The following is a 16,959-nucleotide window of genomic DNA, read 5'->3' as shown; positions in this document are numbered from 1 at the left end:
CCGTCTGATGGGAACCATATGTTCTTAATGTCAAAGGAATGGAGTAAAGGATATATTTTATAAGCCTTAAGTAACTCAAGAGGAATCGAGGGATATATGCCTGAGAATTCTATTAGTGCTCAACCGTCTATTAGGGATAGAAAATTGATTCTGCATGACTGTATCATAGTAAATGTGTGAATTTGGGGGTATTTTCAACAGCATTTTAATGCTTACAGATGGAGTCTCCCATGCAACAATGACGATCTCTCTCCTTGTGGGTGTTTACCATGCCCTGCATGTCTGGGGACATGACCTAACAGCCGTTGTGTATTACAAAAGTGGAGAAAGCCAGTCTTACACAAGTCTTCTTCACACACAGCAGGATATTCTGTCCAAATGTTGTCTAATACAGTGGCATCCTAGGAAAGTACCCTATGACCAGACACTCAAAACAACTGTGTAGAGAAAGGGATCAGCATCGGACCATTCAGACCGGCTAGCATAAGAAAAACACAGGCCACGGAGAATGAGCAGGATAAATAGTCATTCAACCTGGGGATGGGAAAAAAACTAAGAACTAGCATCACACAATAATACTGCCAGGAGCCCAGCAGTGCCCCCCCCTCTAATAAAGCTAATAGTCCCCTTTTAGCTGCTTTGAGAGACAGAGGGTCTGAATAGATAGCAACATGGCTCCTCGGTGGAGCTAAATGCCACAGCCAGCCTCCTGACAGGTCCTGGCAGCCTCCTATGCCCTGGGGAACAATGACCCGCCCACATCGTGCCAGCAGAGTCAGTCTAGTGCCCACAGTAGTGCCTTAGCCTCTCTCTACTCTCTCCAATCTCTCTTCTCCACTCTCTTGACATATACCCTCTCACATCTCCACTCTCTCACATCTCCACCCTCTCTCACATCTCCACCCTCTCACATCTCCACCCTCTCTCTCACATCTCTACTCTCTCTTCTCTCTCTCACATCTCAACTCTCTCACTTCTTCTCGCTGTTCTCTCTCACATCTCACATCTTCACATGGCGTTTTTCATACTCTTATCTACAGCTCAACTCCCATTCTTATCCTCTTCAGACTCTCATGTCTCACTTCACTCTCACATATCATCTCCTCATTCTCAGTCAAATTATCCTCTTGTCTGCTATCATCTTCTTTAAATGTAAAAGTTTAGTGCATGAGATTTTTAGGTCTTAAAAGTAACTGTCCAGTGAAAATCTCACTTTTAAATGTTAATATTCTGTTAACTCAAATAATAATAATAATGTTGACTCATCCTACACTCATATTTGTGGCCAAAGCATGAATTGGAGAAAAAACACTTAAAAAACCCAACCTCAAATTTGTATCTCAAACAGACTGTTTAAAAAATCCTTTCTATTTCCACATAGAACACAATGTCATGATGGCTCATTGGTTGAGATGGCCAATCAGTGGTCTACTCGTGTAAATATTTTTACTGACTGGTCTACACCCACACCATTCTGTTGTTGGGATACACCCACACCGTTCAAACACAGAAAAATCTTCAATTTTTACATACTCAATTGCAATTGTTGGGAAGAAAAACTATTTCACTCATATTGTAATTAATTTTAGGTCATATTTCATAGAACTCCGGAAACACTGGACAGTTACTTTAAAACAAGAGCTAAAAACAGTTACAGAAACTTGAGAAGAAGCTGGGTTGTTAAAATACTTTGAAGTCTGAATCGTTTTTTTTGGTGCCAAGTTATTTCCCTCCTTGCGGTTGTAGAGATGCCGCTAAAAATCTTGGCAAACCAGAAATCTCACCAGGCCTGCATTCTGTGGTGGTGTGGGCAGAACTAGAATTTCAAGCTGTCCATTGTAAGGAACTAAGTGGATTAACACGGAACTACTGGGGTTTCAGTCTGAATGTCTTCTTTCAACTGAACAACTGATATGCTTAAATGCACACTGTGATTACACAAATCAAATCAAATTTTATTTGTCACATACACATGGTTAGCAGATGTTAATGCGAGTGTAGCGAAATGCTTGTGCTTCTAGTTCCGACAATGCAGTGATAACCAACAAGTAATCTAACTAACAATTCCAAAACTACTGTCTTATACACAGTGTAAGGGGATAAGGAATATGTACATAAGGATATATGAATGAGTGATGGTACAGAGCAGCATACAGTAGATGGTATCGAGTACAGTATATACATATGAGATGAGTATGTAGACAAAGTAAACAAAGTGGCATAGTTAAAGTGGCTAGTGACATAAGAATGCAGTCGATGATCTAGAGTACAGTATATACATATGCATATGAGATGAATAGTGTAGGGTAAGTAACATTATATAAGGTAGCATTGTTTAAAGTGGCTAGTGATATATTTACATCATTTCCCATCAATTCCCATTATTAAAGTGGCTGGAGTTGGGTCAGTGTCAATGACAGTGTGTTGGCAGCAGCCACTCAATGTTAGTGATTGCTGTTTAACAGTCTGATGGCCTTGAGATAGAAGCTGTTTTTCAGTCTCTCTGTCCCAGCTTTGATGCACCTGTACTGACCTCGCCTTCTGGATGATAGCGGGGTGAACAGGCAGTGGTTTGGGTGGTTGATGTCCTTGATGATCTTTATGGCCTTCCTGTAACATCGGGTGGTGTAGGTGTCCTGGAGGGCAGGTAGTTTGCCCCGGTGATGCGTTGTGCAGACCTCACTACCCTCTGGAGAGCCTTACGGTTGAGGGCGGAGCAGTTGCCGTACCAGGCGGTGATACAGCCCGCCAGGATGCTCTCGATTGTGCATCTGTAGAAGTTTGTGAGTGCTTTTGGTGACAAGCCGAATTTCTTCAGCCTCCTGAGGTTGAAGAGGCGCTGCTGCGCCTTCTTCACGACGCTGTCAGTGTGAGTGGACCAATTCAGTTTGTCTGTGATGTGTATGCCGAGGAACTTAAAACTTGCTACCCTCTCCACTACTGATCCATCGATGTGGATAGGGGGTGTTCCCTCTGCTGTTTCCTGAAGTCCACAATCATCTCCTTAGTTTTGTTGACGTTGAGTGTGAGGTTATTTTCCTGACACCACACTCCGAGGGCCCTCACCTCCTCCCTGTAGGCCGTCTCGTCATTGTTGGTAATCAAGCCTACCACTGTTGTGTCGTCCGCAAACTTGATGATTGAGTTGGAGGCGTGCATGGCCACGCAGTCGTGGGTGAACAGGGAGTACAGGAGAGGGCTCAGAACGCACCCTTGTGGGGCCCCCGTGTTGAGGATCAGCGGGGAGGAGATGTTGTTGCCTACCCTCACCACCTGTGGGCGGCCCGTCAGGAAGTCCAGTACCCAGTTGCACAGGGCGGGGTCGAGACCCAGGGTCTCGAGCTTGATGACGAGCTTGGAGGGTACTATGGTATTGAATGCCGAGCTGTAGTCGATGAACAGCATTCTCACATAGGTATTCCTCTTGTCCAGGTGGGTTAGGGCAGTGTGCAGTGTGGTTGAGATTGCATCGTCTGTGGACCTATTTGGGCGGTAAGCAAATTGGAGTGGGTCTAGGGTGTCAGGTAGGGTGGAGGTGATATGGTCCTTGACTAGTCTCTCAAAGCACTTCATGATGACGGAAGTGAGTGCTACGGGGCGGTAGTCGTTTAGCTCAGTTACCTTAGCTTTCTTGGGAACAGGAACAATGGTGGCCCTCTTGAAGCATGTGGGAACAGCAGACTGGTATAGGGATTGATTGAATATGTCCGTAAACACACCGGCCAGCTGGTCTGCGCATGCTCTGAGGGCGCGGCTGGGGATGCCGTCTGGGCCTGCAGCCTTGCGAGGGTTAACACGTTTAAATGTCTTACTCACCTCGGCTGCAGTGAAGGAGAGACTGCATGTTTTCGTTGCAGGCAGTGTCAGTGGCACTGTATTGTCCTCAAAGCGGGCAAAAAGTGATTTAGTCTGCCTGGGAGCAAGACATCCTGGTCCGTGACTGGGCTGGGTTTCTTCTTGTAGTCCGTGATTGACTGTAGACCCTGCCACATGCCTCTTGTGTCTGAGCCATTGAATTGAGATTCCACTTTGTCTCTGTACTGACGCTTAGCTTGTTTAATAGCCTTGCGGAGGGAATAGCTGCATTGTTTATATTCGGACATATTACCAGACACCTTGCCCTGATTAAAAGCAGTGGTTCGCGCTTTCAGTTTCACGCGAATGCTGCCATCAATCCACGGTTTCTGGTTTGGGAATGTTTTTATCGTTGCTATGGGAACGACATCTTCGACGCACGTTCTAATGAACTCGCACACCGAATCAGCGTATTCGTCAATATTTCCATCTGACGCAATACGAAACATGTCCCAGTCCACGTGATGGAAGCAGTCTTGGAGTGTGGAGTCAGCTTGGTCTGACCAGCGTTGGACAGACCTCAGCGTGGGAGCCTCTTGTTTAAGTTTCTGCCTGTAGGCAGGGATCAGCAAAATGGAGTCGTGGTCAGCTTTTCCGAAAGGGGGCGGGGCAGGGCCTTATATGCGTCGCGGAAGTTAGAGTAACAATGATCCAAGGTTTTACCACCCCTGGTTGCGCAATCGATATGCTGGTAAAATTTAGGGAGTCTTGTTTTCAGATTAGCTTTGTTAAAATCCCCAGCTACAATGAATGCAGCCTCCGGATAAATGGTTTCCAGTTTGCAAAGAGTTAAATAAAGTTCGTTCAGAGCCATCGATGTGTCTGCTTGGGGGATATATACGGCTGTGATTATAATCGAGGAGAATTCTCTTGGAAGATAATGCGGTCTACATTTGATTGTGAGGAATTCTAAATCAGGTGAACAGAAGGATTTGAGTTCCTGTATGTTTCCTTCATCACACCATGTCTCGTTAGTCATGAGGCATACGCCCCCGCCACTCTTCTTACCAGAAAGATGTTTGTTTCTGTCGGCGCGATGCGTGGTGAAACCCGTTGGCTGCACCGCCTCGGATTGCGTCTTCCCAGTTAGCCATGTTTCTGTGAAGCAGAGAACGTTGCAGTCTCTGATGTCCCTCTGGAATGCTACTCTTGCTCGGATTTCGTCAACCTTGTTGTCAAGAGACTGGACATTGGCAAGAAGAATGCTGGGGAGTGCTGCGCGATGTGCCCTTTTTCGGAGTCTGACCAGAACACCGCCTCGTTTCCCTCTTTTTCGGAGTCGTTTCCTTGGGTCGCTGTTCACAAGTGAACATATTACTCATTTGAACCTGGTGCAGAATAGAACACCAAGAAAATGTACAATTAGATTTTTTACAGTATGAAAGGGAAATGGCATATGAATGAAGGCCTTTTTTTGGTTAACCGTAAGTGACATACTTTGAGGCCCAATCAATCAAAACGGGTAACTCCAGATATACACCAGTCAACATATCGAGAGCTTGGAATGATAATCCACTGGGAACACACTAGTTGAATCAATATTGTTTCCAAGTAATTTCGATGAAATTACATTAAACCAACGTGGAATAGACGTTGAATTGATATCTGTGCCCAGTGGGAAGGGTTTATCTGCATTTTTGCCAAAACTGAGTTATTGACAGACTTGTTCCTTACAATGTTCTCTACCTATACAATATTCTAAATACCCCAATTCATGTTGTTAAGTTAAAAATAATACAAGAATTGGGGTAGATTTATAGGACTACTGTTTGCAACCCTATTCCTGTCAATCATTCCTCACAATAAGCCAGAGCGTAAATCTTGAACAATTGGCTGGCATGGCATCTAAGACCTGGTTCTCTCTCTCTGTGAGAGGCTCTGTTGTCTAAGTCTGGATCCTGTCAGGATCCTGATTTTGATTGCTTAGACTGTTTTTGTTCAATAAGTCTTGGTTTTCTGACTGTTTTTGTCAATAATGTACTGACCATGTTCTACTTTTTTTCAGTAGGACTTTTTTATCTTATGCTGCCGAGTCAAACCTGGGATGATGGGATGGTGTACAATGGATACAGATGTATGATCTTAATTTGAGCCAGTTTGCTACAGTAGGAAAATAATCCTGAAGCAATAGGAAATGTGAATTATTATGTGGATTATAATTAATACATTTTTCGTAAGCATTTTTAAACCAAAAAATACATCGAAAGTTCTCCAGCAACAGGGTGATAAATGTAAGATTCTACCCATAATAACACACAGTTATAGTAACAGTATTCCACTTTTCATGTAGTCTAATTTTGGCTAGCCTAACCACTGATCAAGCAACATTATGGACTAAATGTTGAAATCCTGTTGCTGCAGAATTATTTTGTTGCGACAATACGGGTCAAATGAAGATCCTACATCTGTACGTACAAAATGGCACTCTATTCACTAAATAGGGAATAAGGCACCATTTCTGACACATCCAATGTCTATTCTGTTTTTGGGTAGGGGGTCAGATTACATGGTACACAGACCCATCCGACTACAGCTGCAGCCTCCATAGCAACGGGACTGGTTAGCACTAATATTTATATTTTTTATTTTACCAGGTAAGTTGACTGAGAACACATTCTCATTTACAGCAACGACCTGGGAAATAGTTACAGGGGAGAGGAAGGGGATGAATGTGTCCCTAATCACTGCCCTGGGGGGATTGGAATATTTTTTAGACCAGAGGAAAGAGTGCCTCCTACTGGCCCTCCAACACCACTTCCAGCAGCATCTGGTCTCCCATCCAGGACCAACCCTGCTTAGCTTCAGAAGCAAGCCAGCAGTGGGATGCAGTGTTTTGTGAGTGTTTTGGAGCGAAAGGTCGACCACAGGTATGCATCCAGTTAATAATTGACTAACCAAGAAGCGGCGAAACAAGACAAGGAATGAGAATGGTTGGTCTATTCCTCATCTGAACCTCAAGTATGTTCCCAGTGGGGTTGAGAGTGTGGGGTATCTCTACAATCATCCAGACTGTGATCTTGAGAATGAGTGTGATATTCTCTCCTTGGAAACCTAGTTAACTCTACTCATCCAGCTCGATGATCCTAAAACAGAGCCCAAGCTCATTACTGCAACTAATGTGCATAGATGTTTTGCCGCTATGGCTCCTGAAGTATACCTTTAACTGCATTTACAACACAGTAGAGCTAGGACGATTAACTGAAAATTAACGACACCAATCACTTATCGCAGGCATTTTGCTGATATCGTTCAATGCAATAAGTTTGCTAATATGGGTGATTGTACTAGAATTGATGGCAACAACCATAAAACTAGTCATAGTAGTTCAAAGGATATTAATGTTATAAATGTATTGTTATATCATTATCGCATCAATTCAGGTAATTTAGGGCGAAATATGGATTTTAGTCCATATCGCCCAGCTCTAATATACAGTGTAGTACAACTCATCTGTCAACCGATAGAGACTAGTGAAGAGAACCAAAACGTGGCACATTTAAGAGAACCACCAGCAGCAGCACCTGTCTCGGGGGAATCCAGCCAATTCCCTCATCAGAACCAGGTCCAAGGATACATGGCTTTCAGATGAACTCCATTCAACTGTCTCTCTGCTTGGCCATATAACCAGACCGATCAGAACCGGGCCAGGGGGCATCACCTTCACAGAACCCCAGCCAAGTCTGTACCTGACTTGGCACTAATAAGTCTTATTGGCTACTGACAGGCCTGGTAGAGCAAGAGAGGGAGAGAGAGAGAGCAGGAGGCTTACTGACTGGTACCCTGCCAGATATTAAGCACTGCACTGTCTTTGTGCTGATTTAATAACTACAACTCTCATGTCAATTTTCACAGAGCTGGCTAATTAGCCCATGGCAACAGTTAAAAGGAGAAAGACCAAATTTCTGACCCCAACCTTTAGCCTTCAAATGTACATCAGAGCACACAAAGGCATTAAAGAGGTACAACATGCGTACTTCAAGATGTCTATTTCCCTGGCTGGTTGACTCACAGTAGACAGGAGAGACAGTCAGGAAGGGAACCCCCTGTAACACACTTATGGAAAAAAGGACGTTAACCATTATGCATAAGGGGGATGGTATGTAAAGCTGAGGTAAAATTGGGTTCAGGTAAAGCCAATGGATTCTGAAGTGGATGATTAAACAGATACACACTTGCATTTTAAAGGCAGTTTTGAGGCCTTCACCAGAGATTGATTTGCTATGTACCGTGCACTTGTTGGGCTTCTCTCCAGAGTGGACTCTCATGTGGATGAGGAGTTTGTAGCGGGCATTGAACGGCTTGAACCTGCGTGGACACACCGCCCAGAAGCAGGTGAAGTCTTCGCCCTTCCGCTGGTCCACATGGCGCTTCTCTATGTGCCTAACCAGCTCCTCCTTTTGGTCATACACAGCACTGCAGTCCACCCAGCGGCAGCAGTGCCCCCCACTGTAGTCCTCCAGCTCCCCCTCCTCCAGCATGGGGAAGAGGGACAGGGGATGGGGCACGAGGCTGGTCCCATGCCCAGGGGGAGCTGGGGGGGGCTGAGAGACAGGGCCCTGGGACTGATCCTGGATGTGGCTAGGAGGTCTTTGGAGGTGGCAGTGCTGGTAGTGAGAGTGGTAAGGAGGTGGGAGGCCCTGCGGTGGACTATCTGATCTGATGATGGTGGCCAACTCAAGCTGAAAGTGTAGAGATGGCACCAGGTCATTAGTGTTACTGGCAGCCCTCTGTGGTGTTCTTCCCTCCTCTGGGAGACACTGCTGCTCCACCACCATGTTAGCCATCTGGCTCTCCAGCGTCCTGCCCTGCTCCAGCCTCTGCATGCGGCCACACTCCAATTCAAGTTGGGGGTCACTCAGTGGGGTCAGAGCGAGCGTGGAGGCTGTGAGGCTGAGGAGGCCTGGAGTCTGAGGATAGGGGATACAGCTCCCTCTCACCCCCAGGAAGTGGCCATAGACCTCAGGCTGGAGGGGTGAAAGGGTGTGGTGGGAGGTCGGAGAGCTCCGGGAGCCATTGATGTAAGCCACCAGCGAGGTGGGTGAGGTACGGATGATGGAGTTGAAGTCAAGGCCATAGCCGTCTGACAGAGGTGAGATGGAGAGGGCCCTCTTTTTGGAGTGGGCTGAGTACTGCCGGGGGCTGTTGGCATCTCCCCCAAACAGGTAGGAGGGCAGGGAGGCAAAGTTGGAGATGCTGGTGCCCCCAGACATGGCAGTGCCAGGGGGCAGGCTGAGCAGCTCACCCCCCTTGCTGGCCTGGGTGGAACCCTGTTGTGGGCAGAGTGGAGGAAGGACCCGGTAGCCATAGGGCCACTCCTGTCTGCCACTCAGAACTGAGTGGGTCTCTGCTAGGCTCAGGGTGGTGGATGCCAGGGAGTCTCTGGAGAACAAGGACCTGAAGAAAGGATAGAAGTACAAGGGCACGTCACAAATGAGTAACACAACTGTTTAATATAGTACTGTATGTTGACTTTGTTTAGAGTACAGAAATCAGTGTAATGACAAGAGTATGGTGGTATACCCCCTCACCTAGGTTGGTGCAGAGGTTGACTCACCTGGTATCTGTGTACGGTACCACCAGGCCTTGTGGGGGTTGGGGGTGTGGTACCAGAGGCACAGAGGTGTAGGACTGACTCGTGACAGGAGATACTGGACCCAGGCTCTGGACCACCATGGGACTACTGGTGACCCAGAGGTTAGCACCAGCCTGCTGGCCCAACACCTGCATACTTGGTCCTGAGACAAAGTAACCTGGTAGAGACAAGTTCACCATTAGAGGGTTGAGGGTTCATCACCAAGGTCATATTCTACAGGGACATAGGAAATTAGACCATATGCTTTACAAATCAAAACAGTTAAAAAAAATATGACATTTTATGGGTTGGAGAAACACTTTCTGTGTAAACTTTAACGACTAAAATATGTTTTTATAATATAATATTTGAGAATTAACAATCACCAAAATAAAAGCTAGACAGTCAGCGGGAATTGAACATTTAAAAAACAATGAATTTAGCAGTATTGATTTTGTTATTATGTTTGAGGAAACGAACACAGAATTATTATCCATGGCAAAATGCATAGAATTGCAACATTTTCTCAAAGCTCCATGGCAAAATTTGTAGAATTGCAGGAAATTAGCTTCAAAACTTTTTTTTATTTATCTCAGCTCCATGTTGAAATGTATAGAATTGCAGGAAGTTGGCAAATGCAAAAATTTCTCCACACTAAAATTCAGCCGTGCCGGCCACGTCCATTACCACGCTGTCAACGGTGGGTGCAGCTGGTGGATGGAAGTCAGGCTTAGGAGAGCAGAGATGAATGGACAAAGCACTTTACTTAGGCAATCATAATACAGAACCCAACCGTGTCTCAACACAAAATGCCCAAGGAAACAAAATGAGGCAGCAAAAGTACAAAACCCAAGTACAAAGTACCGGCTGCCACAAAGCACGGGTAATAAAACAAAAACCCGGCGCAAACCAGCCGGAAGCGTGCCAACCTTGCCAACAATAAACAATACCCCACACAGACATGTAGGGAACAGAGGGTTAAATACACATGTAATTAGTAGGAGATGTAAACCAGGTGTGCAGGAAGACAAGACAAAACAAATGGAAAATGAAAGGTGGATCGGCGACGGCTAGAAGGCCGGCGACGTCGACCGCCGAACGCCGCCCGAACAAGGAGAGGAACCGAAGTTGTGACACACGCCTCCTACCACGCTCACCACCTAAGATCCCTTTTTATCCAGAAAAAACCCTGTATTACAAAAATGATATTGAATCAGAAGCCTATATCTGAGCACTCCAGCCTCAACATTGCAGTGTTGTTGCTTGTGCTAAAGTCTTTCAATCAACATTGTTTAACACAGGTTGAAACAAGATTAAAAATAACCACTTTCGTAAGTTAATTAATGATAGAATTAAGCTTTTCTAAGTAAATTATAGACAAGACAACTTGTCTATATAATAGAAAGAAGGTTGTGGAGAACTCTCACTGTGTGTATTTGTAGTGAGCGCTTTAACTACTGCAGTCTTCTACAATGTGGTTGTGGCATTGTCATTTGCATCCAACCAGTCATCATACTGTGTCTTAGGTCTCTCTTTATGTGGTGTTGTGTTGTCTCTCTTGTCGTGATGTGTGTTTTGTCCTATATTTATAATTTAAAAATATATTTTTAATTCCAGCCCGTCCCCGCAGGAGGCCTTTTGCCTTTTCTTAGGCCGTCATTGTAAATAAGAATTTGTTCTTAACTGACTTGCCTAGTTAAATAAAGGTTCAATAAAATAAATAAAAATGTATCTGACACACATTTTTAGTTTTTACTGTCAGTATCTGACTTTGATAGAGATGCAATGAATCCATGGTTCAGGGTCTGTTCATCTCCATCACAGTTCACTTCACCATATTAACACAGCAACCTGTGTTTGCACACCAGGGACCCGTGAGACAGACATCTTCAACAGAAATCAAACACAAAGCTAATGGTTTTTGTCGTGTTCAGTAGACCCTTACGGAAAAACCACATGAATTTCACATGATCGCATGTAAATTGTTCCAGAAACATGTTTTCCTGTGATCACATATGCTCTTATGTGAAGTTAATGTGATACGATTTGAACATGTAAAGCAACGTGATAACATGAAACTACACAATAAAATGTGATCACGTGAAATATTTTCCAAAAACACATGTTTAATCATGTGGTTTTTCTGTAAGGGGAAGCTTATGAATCCTGAAATTCCCCCTAATAAACCTGAACAGAGACACTTTCTGCTTTCTGCTCTGTTCATTACAGATGAGATTTATTTTCTTCTCTTTTTCCTCCTTGGGTCATTTGGGAACAAGCTTTCTGCTTGGTTAATTATCAATAAACAGGCCAGGGACAAAGGAGGTCTGGGGTGGGTTGGAGGTTAGGGTGGGCAGATGATATTGAGGTAAAGTGAAGTATGAAGACATCAATGTACAGTAAATCAGTGCTACTTCGAAGAGAGGGGAGAAGAGAGGGGCTGATTGAACAACTCTGCTTACAACATATCACTGTGAGCCTGTCTTCTGTTCTAGGACATGTGCACACTGGGATCTTTCAGTTGAGAGGAAGAAGAGTTCCTCATCACAGGTCCTGACAGAGCATATCCAAAATATCTAGGTTTTAAATAATAGTTTATGGTAGGAAACCACAAGTGGTTACTTCAATAGGACACTTCAAACTTATTTGGAGTGACATCCTCATTTACAAGTGTATCAGCATTTAACATGCTGAGTGATGACCACTGCTCTAAGGTCATTAAGGTCACACTATATCCTACTGATGGGAAAAAATTGGAGACTGCTCGAGTCCATAACAGTTATCTTACATAGAAGATCAGGACATCCTTATTGGCTGTTTACCCATGTGTCAATGTATTACTCTGTATTTAACGTTGTTTATTACAAGGCTTTCAAGAAATTACCTTTGACACCAGTCAGAGCAGTCAGACGCCAAGCACTGATTAGTGGTAGGAACATTTGCCCTGACATCTGTAAGACACCTAAAACATTTGGCTGTTTCCCATTGGTCAACACCTGCTTGCGGAGGCTCAGGGCAGGAACCAAAGCTTGTCCTGGTGCTGAGGGGTACTTGGGAGTAGTGGAACCCCCCCACCTCTGCCCCTGCTACCCACCGGATATGGGCTCAGGTGGCACAGCATCCCAGGGAGAGGGTGGTGCGTATTGGTATCCTGATGGATGGGGCCTGCTGTCCTGTGATCATGCCCAGGGAAAGGGGCACACAAGAGGGGGAGACCAGGAGGTGACAGCCCTTACCGTTCATGTCTGACCCTGTGTCTTCTTCACAAATAGCATTTGGAGAAAATAATGCCTTGTCCCAAAATGCTCCTCTTCCCAAAAGTAATGATTGAGTCTTGCAGAAGAGGAAGAGCAGCATCTAAATCAGCATCTCTCAGTTGAATGCATTCAGTTGTCCAACTGACTATGTATACCCTTTCCCCCATCTTCGGCCCTTAGTGGTCTGTCCATACGGACAAAGACATCTGAAATGTATCAGTGAGACAGGCATATTTTAAAGTCATGAGTAATAAGGGAGTCACAAACTATAACTGGCATAGGGAAGAATTCACTGTTATCTTCAAAACAATATTTTTATTTTATTGTTATTTAACTAGGCAAGACAAATTCTTAATTTCAATGACGGCCTAGTGGGTTAACTGCCTTGTTCAGGGGCAGAACGGCATATTTTTACCTTGTCAGCTCAGGGATTTGATCTTGCAACCTTTCAGTTACTAGTCCAACACTCTAACCACTAGGCTACCTGCCACCCAGGTGTTGCCATATGTGACTTGTTTCAGGCAACTAGGCATATATCACACGTCACTACTTCACAGGAGAGGCATTTGAATGTAAACTTATTTTTTTTAATCTAAGTGTGTTTTTTATCAGAAATGCTTTCTGGAACATGTGAACTTTCATATGCCTTAATAACAAACTTGTATGCCATCTGTAAATACAAATAACATTGTTAAATTACGAGCCTAGTTTGTTTAGCCACGGAAAAAAGAGAGGAACCTTCCCGCTAGCCATGATCGGCTGAGATAATGAATGGGCTGGACTTGTCAAGAGATGAGTTTGGTTTGGTCTGCCATGTAGCAGGCTTCTGTCTATAACAAAGGGCTGCTCAGTATGTGTAGGTAATAACTGCGAACATGTTGCTCTCCACTTTCTGGAGGACTGAGTTTTGAATTCAGTGGAATGCCTGGTGGAAGAAGAGGATGATACCTATGGAGATGGAGAAAATTCTGGCGTTTGATTGCAAATATGTGGAGGGAGTCGAAAAAGAACAAACAAAAGGCCGTTGTGTCTCCGGATTACATCTTAAAACTAAGGGCAACCATGGCATCAGTGACAAAGGGAGAAGTGTCCATCCATGTATACGGGTAAGATAGTCTAGCTAGCTACATTTTCAGATATTATACATTTCTGATTTAGTCAGAAAATTGTTTTCATTTCAAGTTAAAGCATACTGTTAGCTAGCTAGCTAGCTAACGTTAGCTGGCTGGCTCGCTAGCTAATGTTACATGTATGATCTGTATAGTAATATTATTCATATCTCAAAGCCATTTGCATTGCTAGTTATTGCCTAATGTTAGCTGGCTAGCTAACATTGAATCCGTTTAGTTAGCTACCCGCAGATTCATGCAGGGTAGTAATGTTATGAATTGGGATTATGGTTAATTGTTTAGCTAGCTAGCTACATGTCTAAACAAAAGACTCCACTATGCAAGTAACCATTTCATTACATATCTTTTGTATCCTGTGCATGTGACAAATAACTTTGATTTTATTTGATATAGTATGTGTTTACCAGAGACGGTAATGTGAAGAACATGACCTGCACCAAAATCAAATTAGGATATAAAGTCAACGAGACAGTGTCCAAGTTCTAAAATTCTCTGGTAGAATGCCCTGCTTTTATTTCATCACACTCATAACGGTAAGCTATTTTCTGTAATTGGCTCGCCATTAACTTGTAAATAATGATCTTGTTGTGAGTTTATTTTCTTGTAATATTTTAGACAAATGAGCTAAAGTGAAGACGTTGTCAGCTATATGAAATGGCTTTTATTTGAACTAGCTAGCTAGCTAGCTAGCTAACAAGCTAGAAATTAACCAAAACATTGTTTAGAAAGTTGCTTTTAGTTGCCTGGTTTGCTAGATTGACATATACTAAATATATTTTTAAATGGGTGGGTTTATTGGTGCTGATATACACTAGCTATGCTATTTTGGACCACAAGTCTGTAGTTTTTGTGTTTATACTTTTTCATAACGATAACAACACGTTTGATGTCGGACGACAATAGAATGTTCATGATGTCACTGCATCAACTGTCGATAGACGTAGTATTAACCAGCCTTTAGTCTTTAAATCTTTGGTTGTTTAGTAGATGGCCTCATGTGAATCCTTAAAGTGATGGGTGGGGCTAAGGCTTAAGAGGGTGTGAATAATGCTGAATGGGTGTAGACAAGAAAGAGCTCTCCAGTAGGTTTACCAAAACATTCCAGGTCCATTTTCTCAAAAATTAGGTTACAAGTTTATCAACATTCAAAGCAGAATTACTTTCCCCATTCTCCCTTAACTGTAGTGTTTGATATACCATTTTCTAACTCTGAGTCTCTACTTTTATTCAATGAAAAAAACCATTTCAAATGTTGCTACATAAGACTGTATCAAGCCAACCTGTCACATATAGTCTACTCTACTCTCTCACCTACAAAAGCAAAATATTGCATCTACAATGTAATACACTTATATAAATTCTAAGTTCACATATGATGATTAGGACCAAACTGTTTATGAACAAGGATAATAATACAGGATTTGCGAAATAAGTGTATTCAAGAGGTGATACAGGCCTAATGAATTCACTAATGCACTTTCTGTCCAACACACATGATAGGCTATGGTCAATAAAATCGTACATGTTATTTAATTAAAAACAACTGTATACAAAACCAATTGCAGTTTCAAATTAATGTTGGCTAACGTTACGTAATTTGCAAAATGTGTAATTTGGTAGATTAGAATTTATTAGCAGTCATTTTAAAGAAAAATAATTTACTATTTTATACGTTTGTAGTATTAATACATTACGCAGATTTAACGTTGACAGTAAAGTCAACTAAAGTAAATGACAATGCCAAACCATTGAATTGGAAATACAGCCACTGACATTTTTACTCACCTGAAAAGTATTCACTTAAACTATCTTCTGTGAATTCGCGCGCAGTAGATTGACAAGGTGAAACTGGAAACGGCAAGGTGGCGATGACTTCGATAAAATAATGTATCTAGGTTATACAATAATTTCTCGATATCACCACGCTGTTGTTTCGATATATTATACCTCTCTATGTTCTCTGAGAGTTTGAGAAATTGTGAGGAAGTTAGTGGCACGCGCTCTCCTCTTGTTTGTAGTCTACGTAGACTATTCGTTTTAGTCATCATCTCCAGCAGGGACGTGTATCGGTTACTGTTTTGCCCTTGTGTGTGAGAGATATGATTCCATTTTGAAGAGGGCGTTCTGTAACTGCTCTATGCAAATCCAAAAGCCGTTGGTAGTATTTTACAACTGGGCAAATTATTGACAATTTGCTGAATATTAGGCTACATCATATGATCGATGTGGCCTAGCCTACTTTTCATATTCATGGGAGTTCATTCACAGGTCAGAGCTGGTCAGATGAATATGTTTTATGAAAAAGACAAGTGTCATCTTTCTTTGTCTGTCTGTCTCTCTCTCTCTCGCTGTATCTTTCTGTGTTTGTGTGATAGAGAGAAAGAAAGAATGAATGAATGAAAAAAAGACAGTCCCATAGCGTGGCGCACAATTGGCCCAGTGTCGTCTGGGTTTGGCCGGGGTAGGCCGTCATTGAAAATAAGAATTTGTTCTTTAACTGACTTGCCTAGTTAAATAAAGGTAAAATAAAATAACTTCCTATTTTTTAAGCCTGTTTTATTTAGCTATAAGGAAATTAATTTCTCCGTCTAGAAATATTCCCAGTCCACACTCGTAAAAAAACCCTCTGGGGAAAGGGTTCTACCTGGAACCAAAAGGGTTCTGCCTGGAGCCAAAAAGGGTTATTCAAAGGGTTTTCCTATGGGGACAGCCAAAGAACACTTTTAGGTTCTAGATAGCACCTTTTTTTTAAAGAGTGTACCCCTCCATGGTCATGGCTATAAATGGATACAGCTTTTGTCAAATTAACATAAAATAATTCAAATTTGAGCATTTCTCTAACCTTAACCCTTTTCCTAACCTTAACCTAATTCTCCTAACCTGCTGCGTAAGTTCTGCTAACCTGCTACGAAAAGTCAAATCTGCCAAAAGCTGTATCCCATCTAGTCAAAAACTCCCTCCACACCAACCCCACCAACCTCAGTTCAGGCTCCATTGTTAACTACTTTTCTCCTGGCATCTCAAGTGTTTACCCTGTGGATCTTGCTCCGAGTTGGCATAGCAACAATTGTGTTTACTCTAGGGTGACTTGAAAGTAGTCTGCTTGGTAACCCGTATAGAGGAGGAACCCTCTGGACAGGGGCAA

The 16,959-nt window shown here is 43.1% G+C and overlaps 1 protein-coding gene across 1 annotated transcript in view; it reads right to left on the bottom strand.

Annotated features, from left to right (window-relative positions):
• The window catches only part of LOC115105855 (zinc finger protein GLIS3-like), a 40,043-nt gene extending 24,010 nt beyond the window's left edge, over window positions 1–16,033 (bottom strand). Inside the window, exons 1-3 of the mRNA XM_029628297.2 lie at window positions 15,600–16,033; window positions 9,410–9,605; window positions 8,082–9,249 (exon numbers count right to left, since the gene is read on the bottom strand). Coding sequence (XP_029484157.2) covers window positions 8,082–9,249; window positions 9,410–9,582 — 1,341 coding nt within the window. The 5' untranslated portion in view covers window positions 9,583–9,605; window positions 15,600–16,033. The remainder of the gene's footprint in view (window positions 1–8,081; window positions 9,250–9,409; window positions 9,606–15,599) is intronic.
• Window positions 16,034–16,959: the final 926 nt, after the last annotated feature.

The sequence above is a fragment of the Oncorhynchus nerka genome, linkage group LG22 (assembly GCF_034236695.1).
Source record: "Oncorhynchus nerka isolate Pitt River linkage group LG22, Oner_Uvic_2.0, whole genome shotgun sequence".
In the NCBI taxonomy this organism is placed as follows: Eukaryota; Metazoa; Chordata; class Actinopteri; order Salmoniformes; family Salmonidae; genus Oncorhynchus; species Oncorhynchus nerka.
The sequence above is the reverse complement of the archived record's forward strand: the minus strand, read 5'-3'. Positions and strand labels throughout refer to the sequence as shown.